The sequence below is a fragment of the Oxyura jamaicensis genome, chromosome 10, assembly GCF_011077185.1.
Source record: "Oxyura jamaicensis isolate SHBP4307 breed ruddy duck chromosome 10, BPBGC_Ojam_1.0, whole genome shotgun sequence".
In the NCBI taxonomy this organism is placed as follows: domain Eukaryota; kingdom Metazoa; phylum Chordata; class Aves; order Anseriformes; family Anatidae; genus Oxyura; species Oxyura jamaicensis.
Window position 1 is genome coordinate 2,176,662 of NC_048902.1, and position 18,449 is coordinate 2,195,110.

General features: G+C 39.4%; 1 protein-coding gene across 1 annotated transcript in view; it reads right to left on the minus strand.

Moving 5' to 3' along the window:
• Positions 1–18,449, minus strand: part of MYO5A (myosin VA) — a 99,489-nt gene that overhangs the window by 38,760 nt on the left and 42,280 nt on the right. The window contains exons 7-16 of the mRNA XM_035335927.1: positions 15,770–15,913; positions 14,451–14,532; positions 12,854–12,961; positions 12,237–12,343; positions 10,420–10,685; positions 9,706–9,787; positions 6,563–6,703; positions 5,689–5,814; positions 3,161–3,244; positions 1,948–1,950 (exon numbers count right to left, since the gene is read on the minus strand). Coding sequence (XP_035191818.1) covers positions 1,948–1,950; positions 3,161–3,244; positions 5,689–5,814; positions 6,563–6,703; positions 9,706–9,787; positions 10,420–10,685; positions 12,237–12,343; positions 12,854–12,961; positions 14,451–14,532; positions 15,770–15,913 — 1,143 coding nt within the window. The remainder of the gene's footprint in view (positions 1–1,947; positions 1,951–3,160; positions 3,245–5,688; positions 5,815–6,562; positions 6,704–9,705; positions 9,788–10,419; positions 10,686–12,236; positions 12,344–12,853; positions 12,962–14,450; positions 14,533–15,769; positions 15,914–18,449) is intronic.

The window sequence follows — 18,449 nt, forward strand, 5'->3', positions numbered from 1 at the left end:
TGATCAGTGAGTCTCCTCCTGACGATAAAATTCTGATTTGAGTATTTTTTCATAGAGCAGCAATAGCTTCCATGTGAAAATGCTAGATGCTGACAGCAGCTTCATAAGTACCAGTTGCAATTATATCTGGTTGCTTTGATGTAGGAAGGAAACAACAGGGTCTTTTCATATTCCAGTGGTGCATAAGATTCCTTTAAGTGACTGAGAAATATCTAGGACACTGAATAACCCAACAGGCAACAAAAAATGTTCCTCCTTTATCAATCTAAATTGAAATAACAAACTTAAAAAGGCACCATCAACTAAAAAAACCTATCAGCCAAATTGATACGACTGAAGAGCTACTCTCAGGCCAGTGGGAGCAGAAGAACAACCTGACCAATCTTTCCGAGTACCATTCAGAGCTTCTGGTTCCCTTTCTCTAATGACTATAAGATACACCCATACATAATAGCTGCTTTGAAGTAATGTATAACTAAAAATAATACCACCAGGGCTTTCTACCAAAAATTTTATCTCTTCAGAAGCTTTGTAAAAGCAAGAAAATCCGAACGTCTCTACCTGTCAATGAATAATCTTTAATCTAGCATCTGTGCATTTTCTCCCAGGAGATAGGAGCATTCAATTTTCAGTACTAGAAAGTGCTTGGGCTAAGTACAACCTAAAAAATAAAAAAAAGTGTTTTTGCCTTATAAAACTTAGTGAGCATGAATGATATCCAGTGAAACATGCTGGGCAACAAAATGGTATTTGTGCTTTGTGATTGTGCCAGATGGGCTAGCAGAAGGCATCCAATGTTTCTCAGTAGCATCTAACACAGCACTTCAGCTTAATATGAGTATGAATGCTCTGGAGATATCCTAAATCCCTGAACTAAAAGAGGAATATCGCAGCTCAGCTTTATCTCACCTGAGTCTGCCAGGTCAGGAGCAGTCACCTTAGATTACCTCTGTGGCAGGTGGAAGAATGACATTTCCAGAGGGTGATTTAGCCCATCTCCTTCCGCTGACTCAACAAATAGTTTAGGATAACCAGGCCACCACCACCTCATTCAGCTGCCTGCAGTCAGATGGAGTGAAGCTGTGCGCAGCTATCTGAGGTACACAGCCAAGTCCTTTCATTCCATACAGAAACTTATTTGAATGTAATATGCTTTGTCTGAAACTACTGATGCCCTAACACAACGTGGGTGCAGGTGGGGAAAAGGTCCCCAGTGTCTGTTTTGGGGATGGATGAGCTTTTCTAAGCTATGAAGCACATAAGTCTCATTCCTTCCCTCTTTCAAACCCTGTGAAAGCCCACCTGTAAAAATGTGCAAGTACATTTCAAAGTTACCATTTTCATAGATGCTGCCTCAGTTATTGCATACAGAAGAAAGGCACAACTGCCTTCTGCAGCAGAGGTCAACAGCTGAGCATGGCTGAGAAGATCCACACTGTGGGGGCATTTATATTCTGGTCTGGGCTGGGTTTTTCTTATCTTATCACTTTTCTTTGTTTTGCAGAACACAAGGAGTGTTCAAAGAGAGAGAAAACACTGATCAAAGGGCAGACAATTCACATGGTAGAAAACAAGCAAGCATTTTTACCCTATAATTTTTTTCAGATGACTTAACAGACATTCTGCTAACATGATCTTACAATATCTTTCAATACACAGAACCACAACAGAATATCTTAACAACATGCCAGTAGCAAGCATAAAAGCTAAGGACTATTGTGCTACTTTCATGACACATGCATGGAAACTGAACTAGTTCAAATAGGTACTGTGGGTGGATTTAAAGAGAAGGCCAGAATATATAACTAAACGCTACAGTGCCTGCCAAGAGCAGTGTGTGTCATGCACTTTGGAGAGCAAAGAAGCATTCAAGCTGTATGCTCAAACCCCTAGAAGCAACAGCATGCATGGGCAGGATGACAGATGATGCATTCATTTCAGAATTACCTTCTGTTGAATGTGTACAGCAAACCCAGGGAACAGCAACAACAAAAAAAGAATAAAAATCAGCAATATAATCCTACAGCAAATACTAACAAAGAGGGCCTGCTGAAAAATAAAAATGAAACATTCTTCAAATTTTAAATATTTGGGGGAAAATACTCATTTTGGTAATATTTACCATTGGGAAAACTCTCTTGTTTATTAGCACTCAGACTGAACTGACTCAACATACCAAGTCTGCCCAAGCAGTTACGATGCTGGTATGGCAGCGGTCTCCACCCTGCCCCAGAAGCAGTGCCCAGCGTGCTGCCCCTGCATGGCCCAGCCTGCTCTCGGCAGGCAGCTGGAGCCAGCAGCCTCCTGGGTGCTGCAGTGCCTCTCCAAGGCAAAGCAATTGACTTCAGACATCTCAGTGGTTCTCTCAGTGGAAAGCCTGCTGTAGTTTTTTTAAACTACGTGTTTTAATCATTTAATTTCATCAATCTGCTCACAACATAAACAATAAAAGAATGTGTTGGATTTCCTGATAGTGTAATTTTAAATAGTCTGTCCCTGATACCAAGCTTCCTGGGCCATTACAGCTAGCAACTTCCCAAGGGCCATCAGACCACAACATTAAGTTAATTGCCTTTACATTTCAGAAGAGCACAACCAGCATTTTTGACATAAAAAACACAGACAATACAATTGAAGGCTTGTTCTATAATATTTCTTCATGCAGTATATTTCTACTCATATGTTATTTATCGGTCATAGACACCAAGAAGGCAAGGCTCAGTAAATTCTGGTTCATGTTGTTAGGGCCTAGGGATTTCCCTCCCTTCTCGTCTAACCTCTAGAACAGAACTTGTCTCTCCTGCAGAAATTTTCTGCTCCGTTGTCAAGCCGTGGACAAGGACTTTCTGTTTGCAGATTAAAAAAGGCTTAACTGCTAAGTCTTCCTATACTACTATAGCATATTAGGGAAAAAAGGGGTTAATTTTGACCCACTGAAATCAGTGGATATGTATAGACTAATCTTAGCTGGAACAACATTTGGCTACAGGACTTTCTAAATCCATATGGATAAACAAGTAAATGTGACACAAACTATGTTCATCTTCAGCCGATCTGATATTAAGGGAGAAAAATGTCCTGGATTTATGAGAAATTTCATATGACCCTTAACTCAAGGCATCGTACCTGCAGAAGAAGAAAAAACAACCCTCATACTAACCTTACTTGATTTGAGGACCTTAATTTGTTCTTCATAAACGGTGTCTTTATTCTTTTCCAGAAAGCCTTCACATTGATATTCCACCTGAAAACAGCAATTTTACAAAAAAAGTATTAGTAAGTATTAGAAGTATCAAATATTTTTTGCATAGAATTGACCAGCTGCAACATTCACATTAAACCATAATTCTTGTGGATGTTGAAAATATCATCTCCCAAGTGCATCTTTGTTAAATAGACATTTTGCTCAAAGACAGTGCTCTCCAGTAAGTGTAAAACACTAACACGTATAGAGATTAATACTATTATTGCATTATGCTATATGTATTTCACTGCAGAGAGATGTCTATGGTAAAGACAGCATGAATGAATGGTTACCATGAAGGTGACGAATCAAAATCTGTGTCAAACATCTTCACTGAAGTTATCAGGGCTGCAAAATGGTGTGAAATCCAGATGCAACTGAGAACAAAGTCTCTCATCTCATGAGCTGAGAGGCAGTAAGTAAATCTGCCCGCAACTTATGAAAATGCCTCATTTGTAATTGGAGAGGCTATTACTTCCAGAAGCAATAAGAAGTCTGTGTGGTGTGACAGCACACAACAATCCTCTATCACAGGGGCCACAGATTCTGTACCGAAGAATGGTCAGAGCTTCAGATGTAAACCTAGTATTTCACAGTCCTAATTCCAGGCTGAACAAAATAGAAAGCTATCATCAAAAGTCTATACCATAGAATTTAATTAAGTAAGTATGCTAACTCTCCTTAAAGGTCTCACTCTGATTTTGTATCAGCAGAAGTGCAGAGCTATAAAATACAAGAGTAGAACCTTCTATCAGTTTTGCTCTTTCCGAGCATAGATTGATACCCATCAGCAGACTCTCTTTAAGGAAAAGCCATCTAGCAGTGCTTACATAATGAAGCTCTTCCACAACCTGCAAATTTTTTTTTTAATTCCTATGGGGGAAACAAATTGGAGTTCTCCAAGGCCTGCCCACAAGTTGAGGCTCACTCTGAATATTACTTTGGGTACCATTTATGTTCTTTGTGTGGGAAACAATGCCACGAGAGGGCAGCAGGATCTCTGCTTTCTCCCAGAAAGGGATGACAGATGACAACAAGCAGTTTCTTAACATGCCAGCTACAGTTTCATGTTTCCCTTTAGATGTCTGTATGCATTCAGGTAAGCACGTATTAATTAAATCCTTCTTGTTCTATCATGCAGCAAATAAAATAGAACTCAGAAATCTAAACAGTTACAGAGGGTAACTGTTACTTTCTTGTTATTTTCCTTATGCTAACACTGTAAGTGACAAGAGGACCTCTCCTCTATGCATAAATTCAAGAACCTGGGTGAATCCAACGGAGGCAAAAAAAAAAAAAAAAAAAAAAAAAGACCTCCAGCCCCCCAGGGCAGCACACCCAGACCTTCTGATAAGAATCCCAGAGATTGTCCAAGCTTGTGACCAAAGTTTTTTGACAAAGGTGACAAAATTCTGAGCCAGCTTCTTTAACAGCACAGTTACCTTACACTGGATTTTCTGTTTTCATTTCAACTTGAGGAGCTGCTCAGCTGGGCTGTGCACTGCCAGAGCTGGACGGTGTGTGCATTCCACTGAGCAACCATTGTCCAGCTTGCTAGATATATCTGTTTGATGGCCAGGGGAGGTTAAGGGTGGGAAGAGTACATACTGCTCGAGCGATAAGAACCAGGGTGTGTTAGCCTCCTGCCTGTTTGCACATTAAGACAGCAGCAAAACTGGCATTATTTCATTGCTGCTCTTTAGCTGAAACTCTTGTGAGCTTTATGATTTGCTATTTTGTTTACTTTTGTAGTGTAACTGGAACTTATACAGTTATGTTGTGACTCACACTAAGCTGTTACATTTTGAAAAAAGGCTAGTTAGTGGTTACAGCATGTGATAGGAGTCAGGAGCTCTTGTTTGTGTTCATGGCTCTGCACAGCTGCCAGCTCAACTTTCTTCTGATCCGGTGTACAAGCAGGCACACATTTCGCAGGAAGCCAAGTAGAAAATTAGGCCGCTGTCCACTAGACACCCTCTCAGCTTGGTATTTCTGCCTCGTGGCCAGGGAGAACGCTTCCTGCGCACTCCCTACCCCACTTCAACAAACTGAACAGCATTAGCCAAAACCTGCTCTTCAAACTACATCAGCTGAAGCAGCTTAACGGGAGAGGAAACAATCAGCTGAAGCCACCAGCAGATTGAAGGGTGTAGTAACAAACATGCAGAGCTGATAACTTCTTGCCCCGGCACAACTGGATACGGAAACATCTGTCAATCCACAGCTTCAGTTTATCATCTGACCTGCTGGCAGGTTTTACCAGGCAGCAGGGCAGCCCAGCTGCCGGCCTGTACACATCCAGGGAGTTTCTGGGCACAAGCTCCCCTGAGCCAGGCACACCGCAGCTCAGTTCCCCGGGGCAGCCACTCACCCTGGCCTCTCCCCACACACGCACACTCAGCAGCTTCAGTTCCGGAAAGAGGTACCAGCAGAAAACTTCTTACCTTGTCAGCAAAATGCTTGATGATAAAAGCCTTATTTGATAAACGTGGTTTTTCAAAGAGGGCACATTTATTCAAATGAGTATTGTATAGTTTTTGGGCCCAAGTGTCATCCGAGCCTTTTGGCATCTGTGTAAGAGAACAAATGCAAAGACATTTAAAATGTCATGAAAATTTTTCAGTAGTAAAACAAACTAAGGAGATGTGGACAATATTTTGTGATTTGCTTTCAAATTCCATCTGCTTGGATTTCCAGTACTGCCATAAACAAGGCAGCCAGCAACTCGCCCCATGCTTGCTTTTCAGATACTCTGGACAGGTGCAGCCCCTAACGCTGCTGTGCAACACATACAGTGCTCATCACACCTTCAGTGTCACACATCTGAGGGTGAGGATCCCAGAGATACGTTATCTGACAGCTGTATTTTGGTGGGTCAGAACTCATCCACCACCACTAGAGGCTGTGATATGCAAAGACCCCAGGCTGAGCTTCCATTGAATAAAATAACACACACCTTGCCCAGTATGTGGCTTGTCATACCTTGAGATAAAAGACAAAAGGTGAAACACCAAGCACGAGGCGACTTGCAGAAATTTAACAGGACCAAAGACTGCTATGCTACACTCAGGAAGGGGCAAATTGACACAGTCATAACAAAGGTTGATCAGAGACCCAGAAACAGTTGCAGGTACCCTCACAGACAGGAGAGAGGGAAAAAAAGCAACATGACTAAAAATCATTTTTTATCCTCCTGTAGTCGCCAGTTCCATTTTTAAGCTCTCTAAATCATCTCAGCTGCACAATGTCAAAATAATGGCTATATGCAGATGATTTTTCCATGTGAGGGACAGGTGATTAAAACACTTGAAAACACACCTTGCACTCCTCATCTAACAGATCCAGAATTCCCATTTTAGCCTCTATGAGGTTGATGCAAGGCTGATTGTCGTAGAAATCAATCAAGGTCCATGGTATTTGTTCTTTCATATATTCTTCTTGTTCCAACTTAAAGACATGCTACAGGGCAAAAAGAAAACAGTTTTCCGTGAAACTGAATGCAGAATAAATACATCAAACTCCCACTTGAATTCATCTTGTCACATTAATCCAGGCTGTCAAGTGACGCGCAAGATAAACTGAATAAACCTTTTAACAAGTGTATGAAAGACAAATTAACCTTTTTTTCTGGGCCTAAAAACCAACAGACTAAATTAAATCATTCATCCATACTCTCTGCAAATAAGGTCTATTTTTTCCTATCTTTTTCCTATATTGTTCCACAATTACTATAAGCTCTTTTTTCTGAAAATAATAAAAAAAACAGAAGAGTACAGGAACAGCAAGTTATAAACTGGGATGTGCCATGCATTTATGATTCTGAAGTTATGAATACTGCTCTATTTCAAGTGAAATTTCACTATAAATACTTCTGTGTTTTCTTGTAAAAGAGCAGAGTTCCATTTTCTCTCAAATGACTGTTAGTTTTTTTTCCTGAGATGACGTATTATACTAAAATATACTCTTCAGCAAAAACCTCCCAAGAATGACTCTAAGAGTATTAGCACAAGAAATCATTTAAGCAAAATTTTGTGGAAAGTGCATCTGGTACAAAGATCAATAAAAATGAAGTTGTATATTTTTTCAAAAACATTATCACAAAAAACCTGCACAGCTTTAATAAAATGTGCATAGGAGATCAAGTTAAACTTCAGGGAAAAAAAGATGATAAAATATTAAACAAGGAAACTGTGGTCTTAACAGCACAAGCATGCTTTTTAAAAATGAAAAGACTGCTGACTCCAGTTATTTTAAACTAAATTTTATCTCCCATTTAAATTTTAATGTATACTAACTGCTCTGACAGGCAAAAATAAATTCAGAACACATCCTAATAATCACTGAACAACAGCACTAGTGGCACTATTTAGAAGACCACCAGCAACACCTATAGTCTCGGAACTGGCATTAATTGCCCCCTCAATTCAGTGCAGAAGGCCATTAACACCCTCTGGCTCTCCAGCATACTCCAGTAAAACAGCAGAAAGCTATCCTGACAAAGCAGTTTATCCCTTTTATTTCATTAGCTTAACACAATCCTTTCCAAAACAACACTCCTTAACAGCGCCCAAGGGAGCCTTTCCATGCTCATCCACTTAACAGCTGCATTACATGCAAGTTAATTCCTGACAGGAAAGTAAATGATAAAATTTTATTGGTGTATCATACCCAAACTATCTAAACCCTGAAAGGAAACAAACCCACTTCTTTACTGGAAAGGAATTAGCATTTTTGTGGTGAAAAACGTCTTCAGACCTAATTTTATTTATAGCATGATGACGATCCAGCTGTAGCGGGCGACCATGACACAGGGCCCTGGGAGCTGGGCTCCTTCAGCCTGTGGACAAGGAGGCCTAGAGGGTGTCTTGGTGGTCTGTGACTACCTAATGGTTGGGTGTGGAGAAGAATATTTTCAGAGTTGCCCAGGGGAAAGATGAAGGGTGACAGGGACAGGTTGGCACACAGTTTTGACTCAAAAAGCCTTTTTTAGGCTGGGGGTGGCCAGACACCAGAAGGGTGGCCAGGAGAGGCTGTGAAGACGTGTGAGACTCAGCCAGGCAGGGCCCTGAGCAAGCTGCTCTCAACAGGGGTTGGCCAACATGCCATCTTTGGGCTCCTTTCAGCCTACTTGCTTTGGGGCACCTATTAATGAAGAGTGCACACCACCTCCATGATCCCACAAGTGTAAGGAAGCAGAGGGTGAAGACCTGGCCAGCAGAAAAGTAGAAAGCTTTTAAATCGGGTGGCTGAATACTGGGAGAGGTTCACAGCATCACAAAATAAAGGCACGCTGTAGATAGACAAGACGTCACAGTTTCATGTTTGTTTAAGTTGTGACATTTGTCAAAGCAACAACATATTTAATTATCATAATTTCCTGAAGCTGAGCTTTCTTAAACAGCAGCACAGAAGCTGCCACTTCCATATTTCCGCATCCTCCTGCCTTTTGCTGTTTGGTAGCTTAGAAGGGGATCAATACAAAAGCCCCTTCATCCCATCCTTTGTGAAATGTGTGGGAAGGAGAAGGTGGGAACAATGATCCCATCCCATTAATAACTGAAACCTTATTATTTTCCCAGTGACTGATTTTTTGCTTTGGAGCTGGGAAAACTCTGAAATACCTTGTGCTTTAGCAGCTATGGCGTCTAGCTTATGGAGCTGAAACCATCTGCAGCACTATAAATACAGGAAGGCCATTTCGGAGCTGGAAAGCTACTCTTAGTTCTAACTCACATTGCTCCTGGTTGTATGTCCCTGCCGCTGGGAAAACAATTGCTCAGGGTGATCCAGTTTGGCAAATATGCACCACCACTGAGGTACACTTGTATATATAGTTCAAAGCTATTCCAGTACTGCAGCACAGCTTAGCAACAGGCCTGGCATAAATAACTTGCCTCATCATTATGCAGGTAAGATATATAATTACAAACGTCACTGAGGCTGAGGAGAGAGAGAGAGAATCGTGATCTCTCTGAAGGAGGGAGAAGAGGCGCCTTTTGCCACACGTCAGCGATCAACTTAAGGATGCGGCTGTAAACCCTCAAAAAATCATGCCAGTTGCACTAGCAGAGAAAGTGAGCGTGGCAGACTTCCAACAGTGAAGTTCTGCTCTTCCCTATCAGTGCATAAACTCTTGTTGCAGGTTATAAAGACCCAGCTAACTCCAGCTTCATCCATACAGTGCTCTCATTGACAGGCAATCTCAGGGTCTTAATTGCCAAGCACTGCTTCTGTCTTATAATTGTTATTGTGATCAGAATTTCAAATAGTCCCAGAGCAGCAGTTAGTCATAAAATCTATTTCCAGGAGATAGTCAATCCTTCCCCATCCCCCAAGCCCCACGGCCAGGACAGCTGGTTAATAGACTGAAGGAATTCATCTTAACCACTGGGGACCCAATTAGCTGGATGGACTTTGGTTAGGGGAAAGAGAAGAGGAAATGCCAGTAATTTCCTACTTACCATATTGAACTGTTGCTGCAGTTTTTCATTGGCATAGTTGATACAAAACTGTTCAAAGCTGTTGATTTCAAACGTCTCAAATCTAAAATATGCAGATACTCAGAATTATTTATGCAGTGAAAAGACAGATAAAATGGCCCTATAACTTCAAATTCCCTCCCTCCAAGCAAATTAATTGCATTATTCCAGGCATAAACAACCACAACCAAGCAATGAAGCAGATAGGGAAATGGCAAGTTGCAAAGCAACGGCAATTCAGAGATCCCTCTTTTGGCAGGGATGATAAAACACAGGGAAGGGACTGACATTCCCAGAGCGCGTTAGTTATCTTTGTACCCTCTGAAAGTGCTACACTGACCAAACATGAGGTTACAACTAGCATGCAACTTCCAATATGCAATTCAATTTCTTTATTTAGTTTATTTATCAAATTTCTATGCAATACATAAAGGTACTACAAATGCCAAAAATATGAAATCCCACTGTAAATGTCAAACTTAAAATCAAGACAAAGATCTTGGATAGCATGTCAAAACTAAACACCTACTTCCTTCATCTGGAATAAGCAGCTGCTAAGCGCTTGGTGTCTTTTTGTTTGTTTGTTTGTTTGTTTTGGTTGGTTGTTTAATCCAAACAGTGCTGCATGATAAAGACAGACACTTCGCAATAAGAAAATTACATAAAAAGTGGTGTATGTCTGACAAAAAGACTCACCCATAAATGTCCAACACTCCAATGAAAGAATGCTGTTTTACAGTAGAATGAAGGGCTTTGTTCACATGATCTACAATCCAGTTAAAGAGATTAGCATAGATATGTTTGGCAAGTGCATCTCTGGCATTGATGGCATGGAGTTTAGAAATTGGCTTGATGTAGGTTTCAGTGGCAGTTGCAAGCTTCCTGTGGCAAAGCCAGTGGGCCATCTCTTCATACTCCACACCCATGAGGTCACAGAAGATGGTGAGGGGATCGTGTTTGGGCTAATAAAAAAAAAAAAAACAACAAAAAAAAAACCTGTTAGTTCTTGAAACAGTATTACTAATATTTCACATGCAATCATATAATCCAAAGAACTGCCTGCCTGCAGTGATCTAACAATAAGCAACAACAGCAGCTTCCTGATCTCATCTTCCTCCAGAATGTAAGAAGTTCCCTGCCCTATTACATTCCCATCACTGAAGTAAGTTACTAAACCATTTTCCCCAAAGGCATTTCCTGATACTCGAGTTAATCAAAAAGCCCGACACAGGGAACCTGCAACCTCTGCAAAAATGAATCTCCAAACCTCACAAGGATGGACTTTGCATTTTGAGTTCTCATATCTGTTTCACTTTCGAGTGAAGAAACTAGTGAAATGCAAAGGTCATCACGTATGTGCTGGGGACAGAAGGGACTACAACTCCTGAGTAGTGCTCTCATCTAATTATATACGCCCATGGCAGGGAGTGGCAGGTAATGGGGCACCATCCAGTGGGATTCCTGCACTGGAGATGCCCATTACAACCCAGGCCTCATCACGTTCTGGGGCTCATCAGCTTCCTACCTGTGATCACTAAATGATGCTTTATTTGTAGTGAAAACCTTTTTAAGACACACCAAAGAGCTAGTCTATTGTGGTTTCACAGCAGCTATCCATTAGATCCCAAAGGCAATCTCAGACCAGGCACACTGATTAGCTGTGGCCCTACGAAGGACCTGTAGTCTCAGCTCCAGAAACTGCTACTGCAGATGCTTGAGAAACCAACTGCTAGCCAAGTGAGAATAAACCCTGCAACTGCTTGTACTGTTTGAAGGGAGAGAATGATGAAGGCTGTGTAGTACAGCAGTAGATATTCAAGGAAAGACAGAAGGAGAAACTGCTCACTTCTGAATCCAAGGAAAAGAAGAGTGACAAGAACAGAACAGAAGCCAGATCTTTTTTGCTTCTCATCTCAAAATAAGGAGTTCAGTAGGAAGCTTTGGTCCTTACTAACAAAGGGTTTGCTTTCATATCAGAATGTGCACTCCTCGCTGCTGACCAACAAAGTTAAAAAAAGACTTATAAAACCATGACACTCTTAAAAGTGTCACATCTGTATATCCCTGGCTCCTGTCTAGACACTGCAGAGACCTTTGGAAACCATTTGCTTTGCAATTATTTGAGCTAGTTTGGCATTTAACAAAAATCAGTCCATCCTGCAAACCATGTACTGTGGGCAGGAAATGTATTCACATAGGAATATAAAGATCTAGACACCTGCCCAGGACTTCAAAGCTGTTTCGAAGACTTTTCTAGGACAGATCAGTTACAGTTCTGAAAAGAAATTAAGGCAGCCATAGTTTCAATACAAAGAATACTGTCTAGAAGCTCTAAATTGAGAAGAGTTAGATCCATCTGCAAAAGGAACTGAAAACATTAATATATTAGAAACAAACACATATTGCTTGTTTTTATGTTATTACTTTTTTTCAGAAGAATATCCTTCTGCAAACAAGCAGAACGCACAACTGCCAGGACAGAAACCATGGCCTTGAGCTCATCTACTACTCACAGGAATGGTGCAGCTGTCAGAATCCCGTGATGCAAACTCCACATTGCCCAAGTGAAGGATGCCAGCGAGGATTCGAAAAATTCCCATCTGGTAGGAATCACTAATCCCTGAAAAAATATGAATGAAATGTTTTGAGTGGATGAAGAAGTAAAGAACCATGAGTTACTGTTGAAAGAAATTATTAAGAAGAGAAAAACTGCCACCAGGGTGTGTTACTTTGGGGGAATTTGGTATTGAACACGTTCCTTGGCTTCATTTCTATTAAAAACAATCTATCACCACATGCAAAAAAGATCCAGTAATATGAACTATTTACTTTGCTGTTTCAAAATGCTTTTTCAGAGACCTCCTTCATGTGCTACTCCAAGGGAATCTAACACGTGTTTATGTTCACGTGTCTTATATTTATGTTCACATGTGTCTTATTCCTACTCTAGATATGTGATTCCACTGCAGCTTCATATCCACCAAATGCAATAAAAGTGTCTCAATACCGAAAGTTAGCAAGCTCTCCTGCTTTTTATACACAAAGAAGTATGTAGAAAATACACACAAGTAATACAGAAAACACTTGCTAGCATATAACATTTGGGATATGATTACGTTTTACAAATTACCTAGCAAAGTGCAGGCCTGCCTGGTGTTTGCCATTTCCTTAGCATCATCAACGCCATCGATCACAGGGCTTCCACCTTGCTTTGTATAGTGAAAGTAATTTGCATTCCCTGTAAGATAAAAAAAAATAAATAAAATCTTTTACACACACTGATGCAGAAATTCACAGCACATCTGTAAAACTGTGTAATGGTTAAATTGCTCTTCGCAGACTCTATGATTTGAAATATGTTAATACGCATTCATTTTCTGGCTTGTAGCACCCACTTGTTCTGGAGAATAATTTTTTCAAGATTTAACAGTGCAAATAAGTATTCTTAAGCTACTTGTTACCTACAATAGGCCCTCAACCATATTCTCTACCTAATCTACCTGCAGAATAACCACGTTGGAAGCAATCATTCTTCAAACCTGAGCCAACCACCCCATGGGTAGGTGCACAGTTGACAGCAGCACGTTGGGGTTACGTTGCAGGTATTATTATGCTATTATTGTATGAGGATATTAAAAATAAATAAATCTATGTTGTCCTTGTTTTCTTCTCATTTCTTTTTTATAGTCTAGCCTAATCTTATATATATCTGTGATCTGTCCTGGCTGAGAAATCTTGGTTGAAGAACTGACAGCTTCCTGCCACTGTGGGGACAGCGCTGGCCTTCACTGGGAAAGCAGTAGTTCTCTTTGGCGTTGTATACATTTCTACAGTTTTGGTGGCCATGCTTTCAGCTGCAATAACAGTCTCCTTTTCTTCTGATCTACTAACATTTCAAAAAAGCTACAAGAGGAGTCTCCTACACGGCTTCTTTAGTTATAATTACATAAGTTACTGTCTTTCCCACGTTAGCAGATGTGAATCCTAAATGTGCCAGGATGGTTTAGAAAAGCAGAGAAATACTTGGAAGCCAGAAAGACATTTCAGAATCAGTACTAACATACTGTGCAGTTTTCCCACTAAGAAGCTAATTTTTAAAAATATACAAAAAGTATTGAAATTTATATTGAATTTTTAAAATGATGAGGGGATTGCCTGTCATCATAGCCCATTTCTTCTATAAAGTACCAGTTCCTTTTAAATGAGATATCTGTCCTGTCTCTGCATTTACATCTGAAAAAAAAAGGAAATTTCCACTTATCAGACTTGTGATCACTGGATCAGCAGAGATGGTAAAATAATTGTTGTAACAGCCCAAGTGGAGGTGTGCATATACAAAATACAAGTTTTTCAGGTGCTTATACCAGAAATGATAGAATTTCCCAGTAGCTGGAGACATGGTAAAAAGATTTTAAAGGACCAAGAGAAGAGAATTTCACCCTTGCAATTGGAAGACTACTATGGAATCTGGACTTAGTAAGTTTTAATGATTACGGTTGCAATGTATTAAAGTATGCTGAATAAGCCAATCCATTACTTTCTTTTTAACTAAAAAGAACCAAGTCTGAGATCTGCCATTTTAGTCATTCTCAATATCTTTCAAATGAGGGTTAAAAAGTTTAGAATTTAAAAGCCAGCATTTCTTCTTTTGGCTCTAAGACTCAAAAAGCTCAGGCATACTGCTTTGTACATACAATTGCACAACACAATGAATGCGAATTTCATACCTAAGCGTAGAGTTTTAAATTCAGGTAATGCTGCAGAGGCACATAGTTGGTAAAAGATGTGGTAATTTCTCTCTTCTTCTGCCTTTAAAAGAAAAGGATTGATTATATTTCACCATTTAACAAGTGCCAGAAACATCCATGAGCAGAAAACAACAACAACAACAACAAAAAAACTAGGTTTAATGCATTCTCTAGCATTACATTAAGAGCACAGAAGTCACAAGGAAAAAGGAAGATAAATCAGTATCTATCATTTTCTTCTTTATTAATTTAATCCATTTTCCACAGTAAGAAGCATGCAGACATTTTTGTTTTAAAAAAAATACGCATGATTTCGCTTTTCAGAATTGTAGATTACTTTTAAATATAGATCAGGATTCTATGGGTGAGTGCAATGATCATACTTAAAGGCTTTTCATTTTCCAAAAATAACTAATACCATTTGCTTCAGCATTTATAGTAAGCCGGTGAAGGGAATATCTTTCTTGCCAAGGCAGAGCTAGAATTTTAAAATGGAAGACAAACACAGCTCAGAAGGTTATGACTCATGACTAACACCGCAATTCTGAACTTAAGGGCTAAACTTCATAATTTCAAAACAAAGACAAGAAAAAAGACTCTCCTTTAGCTAAGTCATGCACAGCAAGTTTCTCATATTTTTGTTTTATACAACAGTACTCATCTAACACCCTTACACAGTACGAATTGTAATTATTTGCTTTGTACCTTTAGGCAGACAGTCAAGGATAAGTCAATTTTTACTAAGCTCTAGACTATACGGTAAGCAAATATGGAGAGGAAGCATGGGAGACTAAAAGGTTGTAGATCTGCTCAAGTATTAAATACCAAAATGAAAGGAGTTAAAGGAAGATTAAGTCACTTATTCTCTTAAGTCTCATTTGTAATTATTGTGATAGCAGTGGGTTTTACCAAGAGATTTAAAGTGAGCTAAGATGGCAGCTTTACAAACCACAACAGAAAGCTCTTGAGCATGAGTATTTCTGTTAGGTTTAGATGCCTGATCCTCTAACACTATGGCAAGCACCAACTCCTGTCTAGCAGTGCAGTGAAGATATTTCTTGTTAAAATACATAGCCTTTTTAATACACATTTTACAGCTATCAATAATTCATATACTGAAGAGTGACATGGTTTTCCTTCTCTCCTCCTTCCCCACACGTGCTATAGTAAAAATATGACATTAGAGCCATCTCTGACAAGAGACACCTAACATCGGCAAGCAACAGGTTTTTTTCCTTTTCTTTTTTTTTTAAACATAGTCACACAAATATAGAATGAGAAGATTGCATCACTATTACCTGAAATACCACTCTTGATTTCTCCAGGAGGTAAGTTCTCATGTTAGCACCAATGATTCGATACCGCTTATCAAAACCAATTTCAATGTATTTCCCAAAGCGACTGCTGTTGTCATTCCTTGTTGTTTTGGCATTTCCAATAGACTGAAAAAAGGAAATTTTGTAAAGGTTGAAAAACTATTAGAAATTATCATATCTATTTAATCATCTACATGGCTCGCAAATACATAAACAGTAATTTGTCCAGTTTTCAAAACAATCAAGAATGATCTATGCCTGGTCATCAAAAATACGGTTATTTCATTGACATGAGATCTGGAGTTGATCTTCCTAGTAATGATTTCACTTCCACATACTCTCATTTTCCAGCTAAAAAATCATTTGAAGTCTTTTAAAAGGAACTAAAGAGTCTAACAGAAATCTCACATACAGCCAGTTTTCTTCTAAGAGTTAATAAAACTATATCCATTATTTCACACTGTACATATGCACAATTGTAGGTACAAAGATACATGTATAGTACTTGCAACCTGTGTAAATCTACTTATTGCAAAGCCATAATCCAGCAAACTGCCCCTATACTCTTAACAGTTTTATTGCTACTATTCCAGAACCAACTACATTTCCACACTCCCTCTGCAAAAATACTGTTATAAAATATTTACTGTGTTCCTAAATATAATCTAAACGTTAACATGTCCAGACCCATGTTGTTTGCCTGAAACTAAATTCCTTCAATAGCAGATTGGCTATAGATTCCGAGACAGTCTTCAGAGCTGTCTTCAATGTGTGCGTAACTTATTTAGATTACTTCAAAATAGCTTTATTCATAATAAAAAATATTTAAGGTATATCTTCAATAGTATGTGGTCCTGTGATATCCAGGGAAACGACGGCCATGGTTGCAAAGCAGTGTTGGTGCAGCTGGGACTTACAGCACCTCACCTGTGTCAGGATTCACACCACTACGGGTACCAGACTGGAAATATCAGAACTTTGAGACATGCAAATCACAACATGCTGAAATTCAAAGGAAATAAGCTTTTCTTCTAAATGGGATCATATTATAGTCATCATATGGCAATTCACCTTTCAAAAAGTCTGAAAGATATCTCTGTTTCATAAGGAATAGCATTCGGTGTAACCCTTACACAGCACATTATCTTTATTCATATGCCACTGTGTTTATGTGATCAAGTACCTAACCCTGAAATGCACCACAACTAAGAGAATGCAGATCTGCATCTATGTCCTGTTTTTTTTGTTCACGTAGACATCCATAGGAACTCTGTACTGAAATAAATTTGGGCAAAACCAAATGAGTACAAATAGCCATGCTGCGTATCAGTATTCCAAATCTGTAAGCAGAAGAGCAGTGAATCAGTAAACGCCAGCAGGGTACACATGCCTGACCAAGCAGATGTCCAAGTGGTTATCAGATGAGCAGTTGCTATGAAGGTTGTAAGACCAAATTGCATCTTTGCAGTTCTAAGAAATACCGAATTCACTCAAACTGAGCGCATTCAAACTGTATTCTTGTGTTTTAAAATTATTGCTGCCGTGATGTGTTTTTTGTTGTAGGTAGCAACGTAACATTACAATATTTTCAGAAAACAATTACTACTTTGAAAGGACCTATTCCAAAGTCCCACGCCTGTATGTACGAACACAGTTAAGAAAGTCTTTGGCATTATCATGACTGCTGACCAAGGTACCCAGTTAAGCTGTACACTTTGCATAGTTACACAGGGTAGCAAAGAGAGGAAGGAAGTTACATATAAAGGTATGTTCTAAGGCTTGACTATTTCTACATTTGCAATAGACAGACTGTATATAGTTATTAGCTATAAAACTAATTACTCAAAAAGTTGCTAGAAATGTAGAATTTATAATAGTTACTTGATATTAGCGTATTTAGTAAGCAAACATGATGTGAAATTCTGACGCTAACGGTGATTGTGATATAGAAATTAAAAAATTAAAATTACCTTCTGCTCAACTTGGCAAATATGAAGTTCAGTGTTTCTAACCTTCGTTACTTAGCTTCTTTCTGATTTGTGTTTCTGCTGATTTACCAGCTGAAGAGTTCAAAACATTAATTTTGCTACCCCAGTCTTTGTGTACAACTTCACATTTCACAACACTTATTTTAAAGCTTATTTAAAGCTCAAGTGTTAGAAGTTAAAAGGGTAACTTTCATCCAAATATAACTTCTAAAGTAATTCCAACTTTAGATCTTCACAGGTTCATGAAATCATTATTCCTAGAAAATAAAATGAAGGTGCGAACAAACCTCAACATGTCCAAAGATGGTATAACACTAACGCCAAAGCTGGAGCAGTGAAAGGAGTACTTGGGGACTAGCTCACCTGTGCAACACTCCTAATTGCTCCCAAGGGCCCAGGCTGCCACTGCTGGGGTAGGTGCAACTCAAGGCAAAGCTCTGCACTCCTGACTTCTTCTCATCACTGGACACGTTGGTTACTCAACAGCAGACCCCACTGCCCACCATGATACAGCTCATTTTATCCCACCAAACCGTTTCAAACCGCCACACAGCACTACAAGCCAGGCATGATTACCTTGTGACAGGGCACACACAATTGTGATGGGGCAGCTATAGCCTGAGAATCATGAACTCCTCATGCCAGGAGGAAAAAAAGGAATAAAACACAGTTCA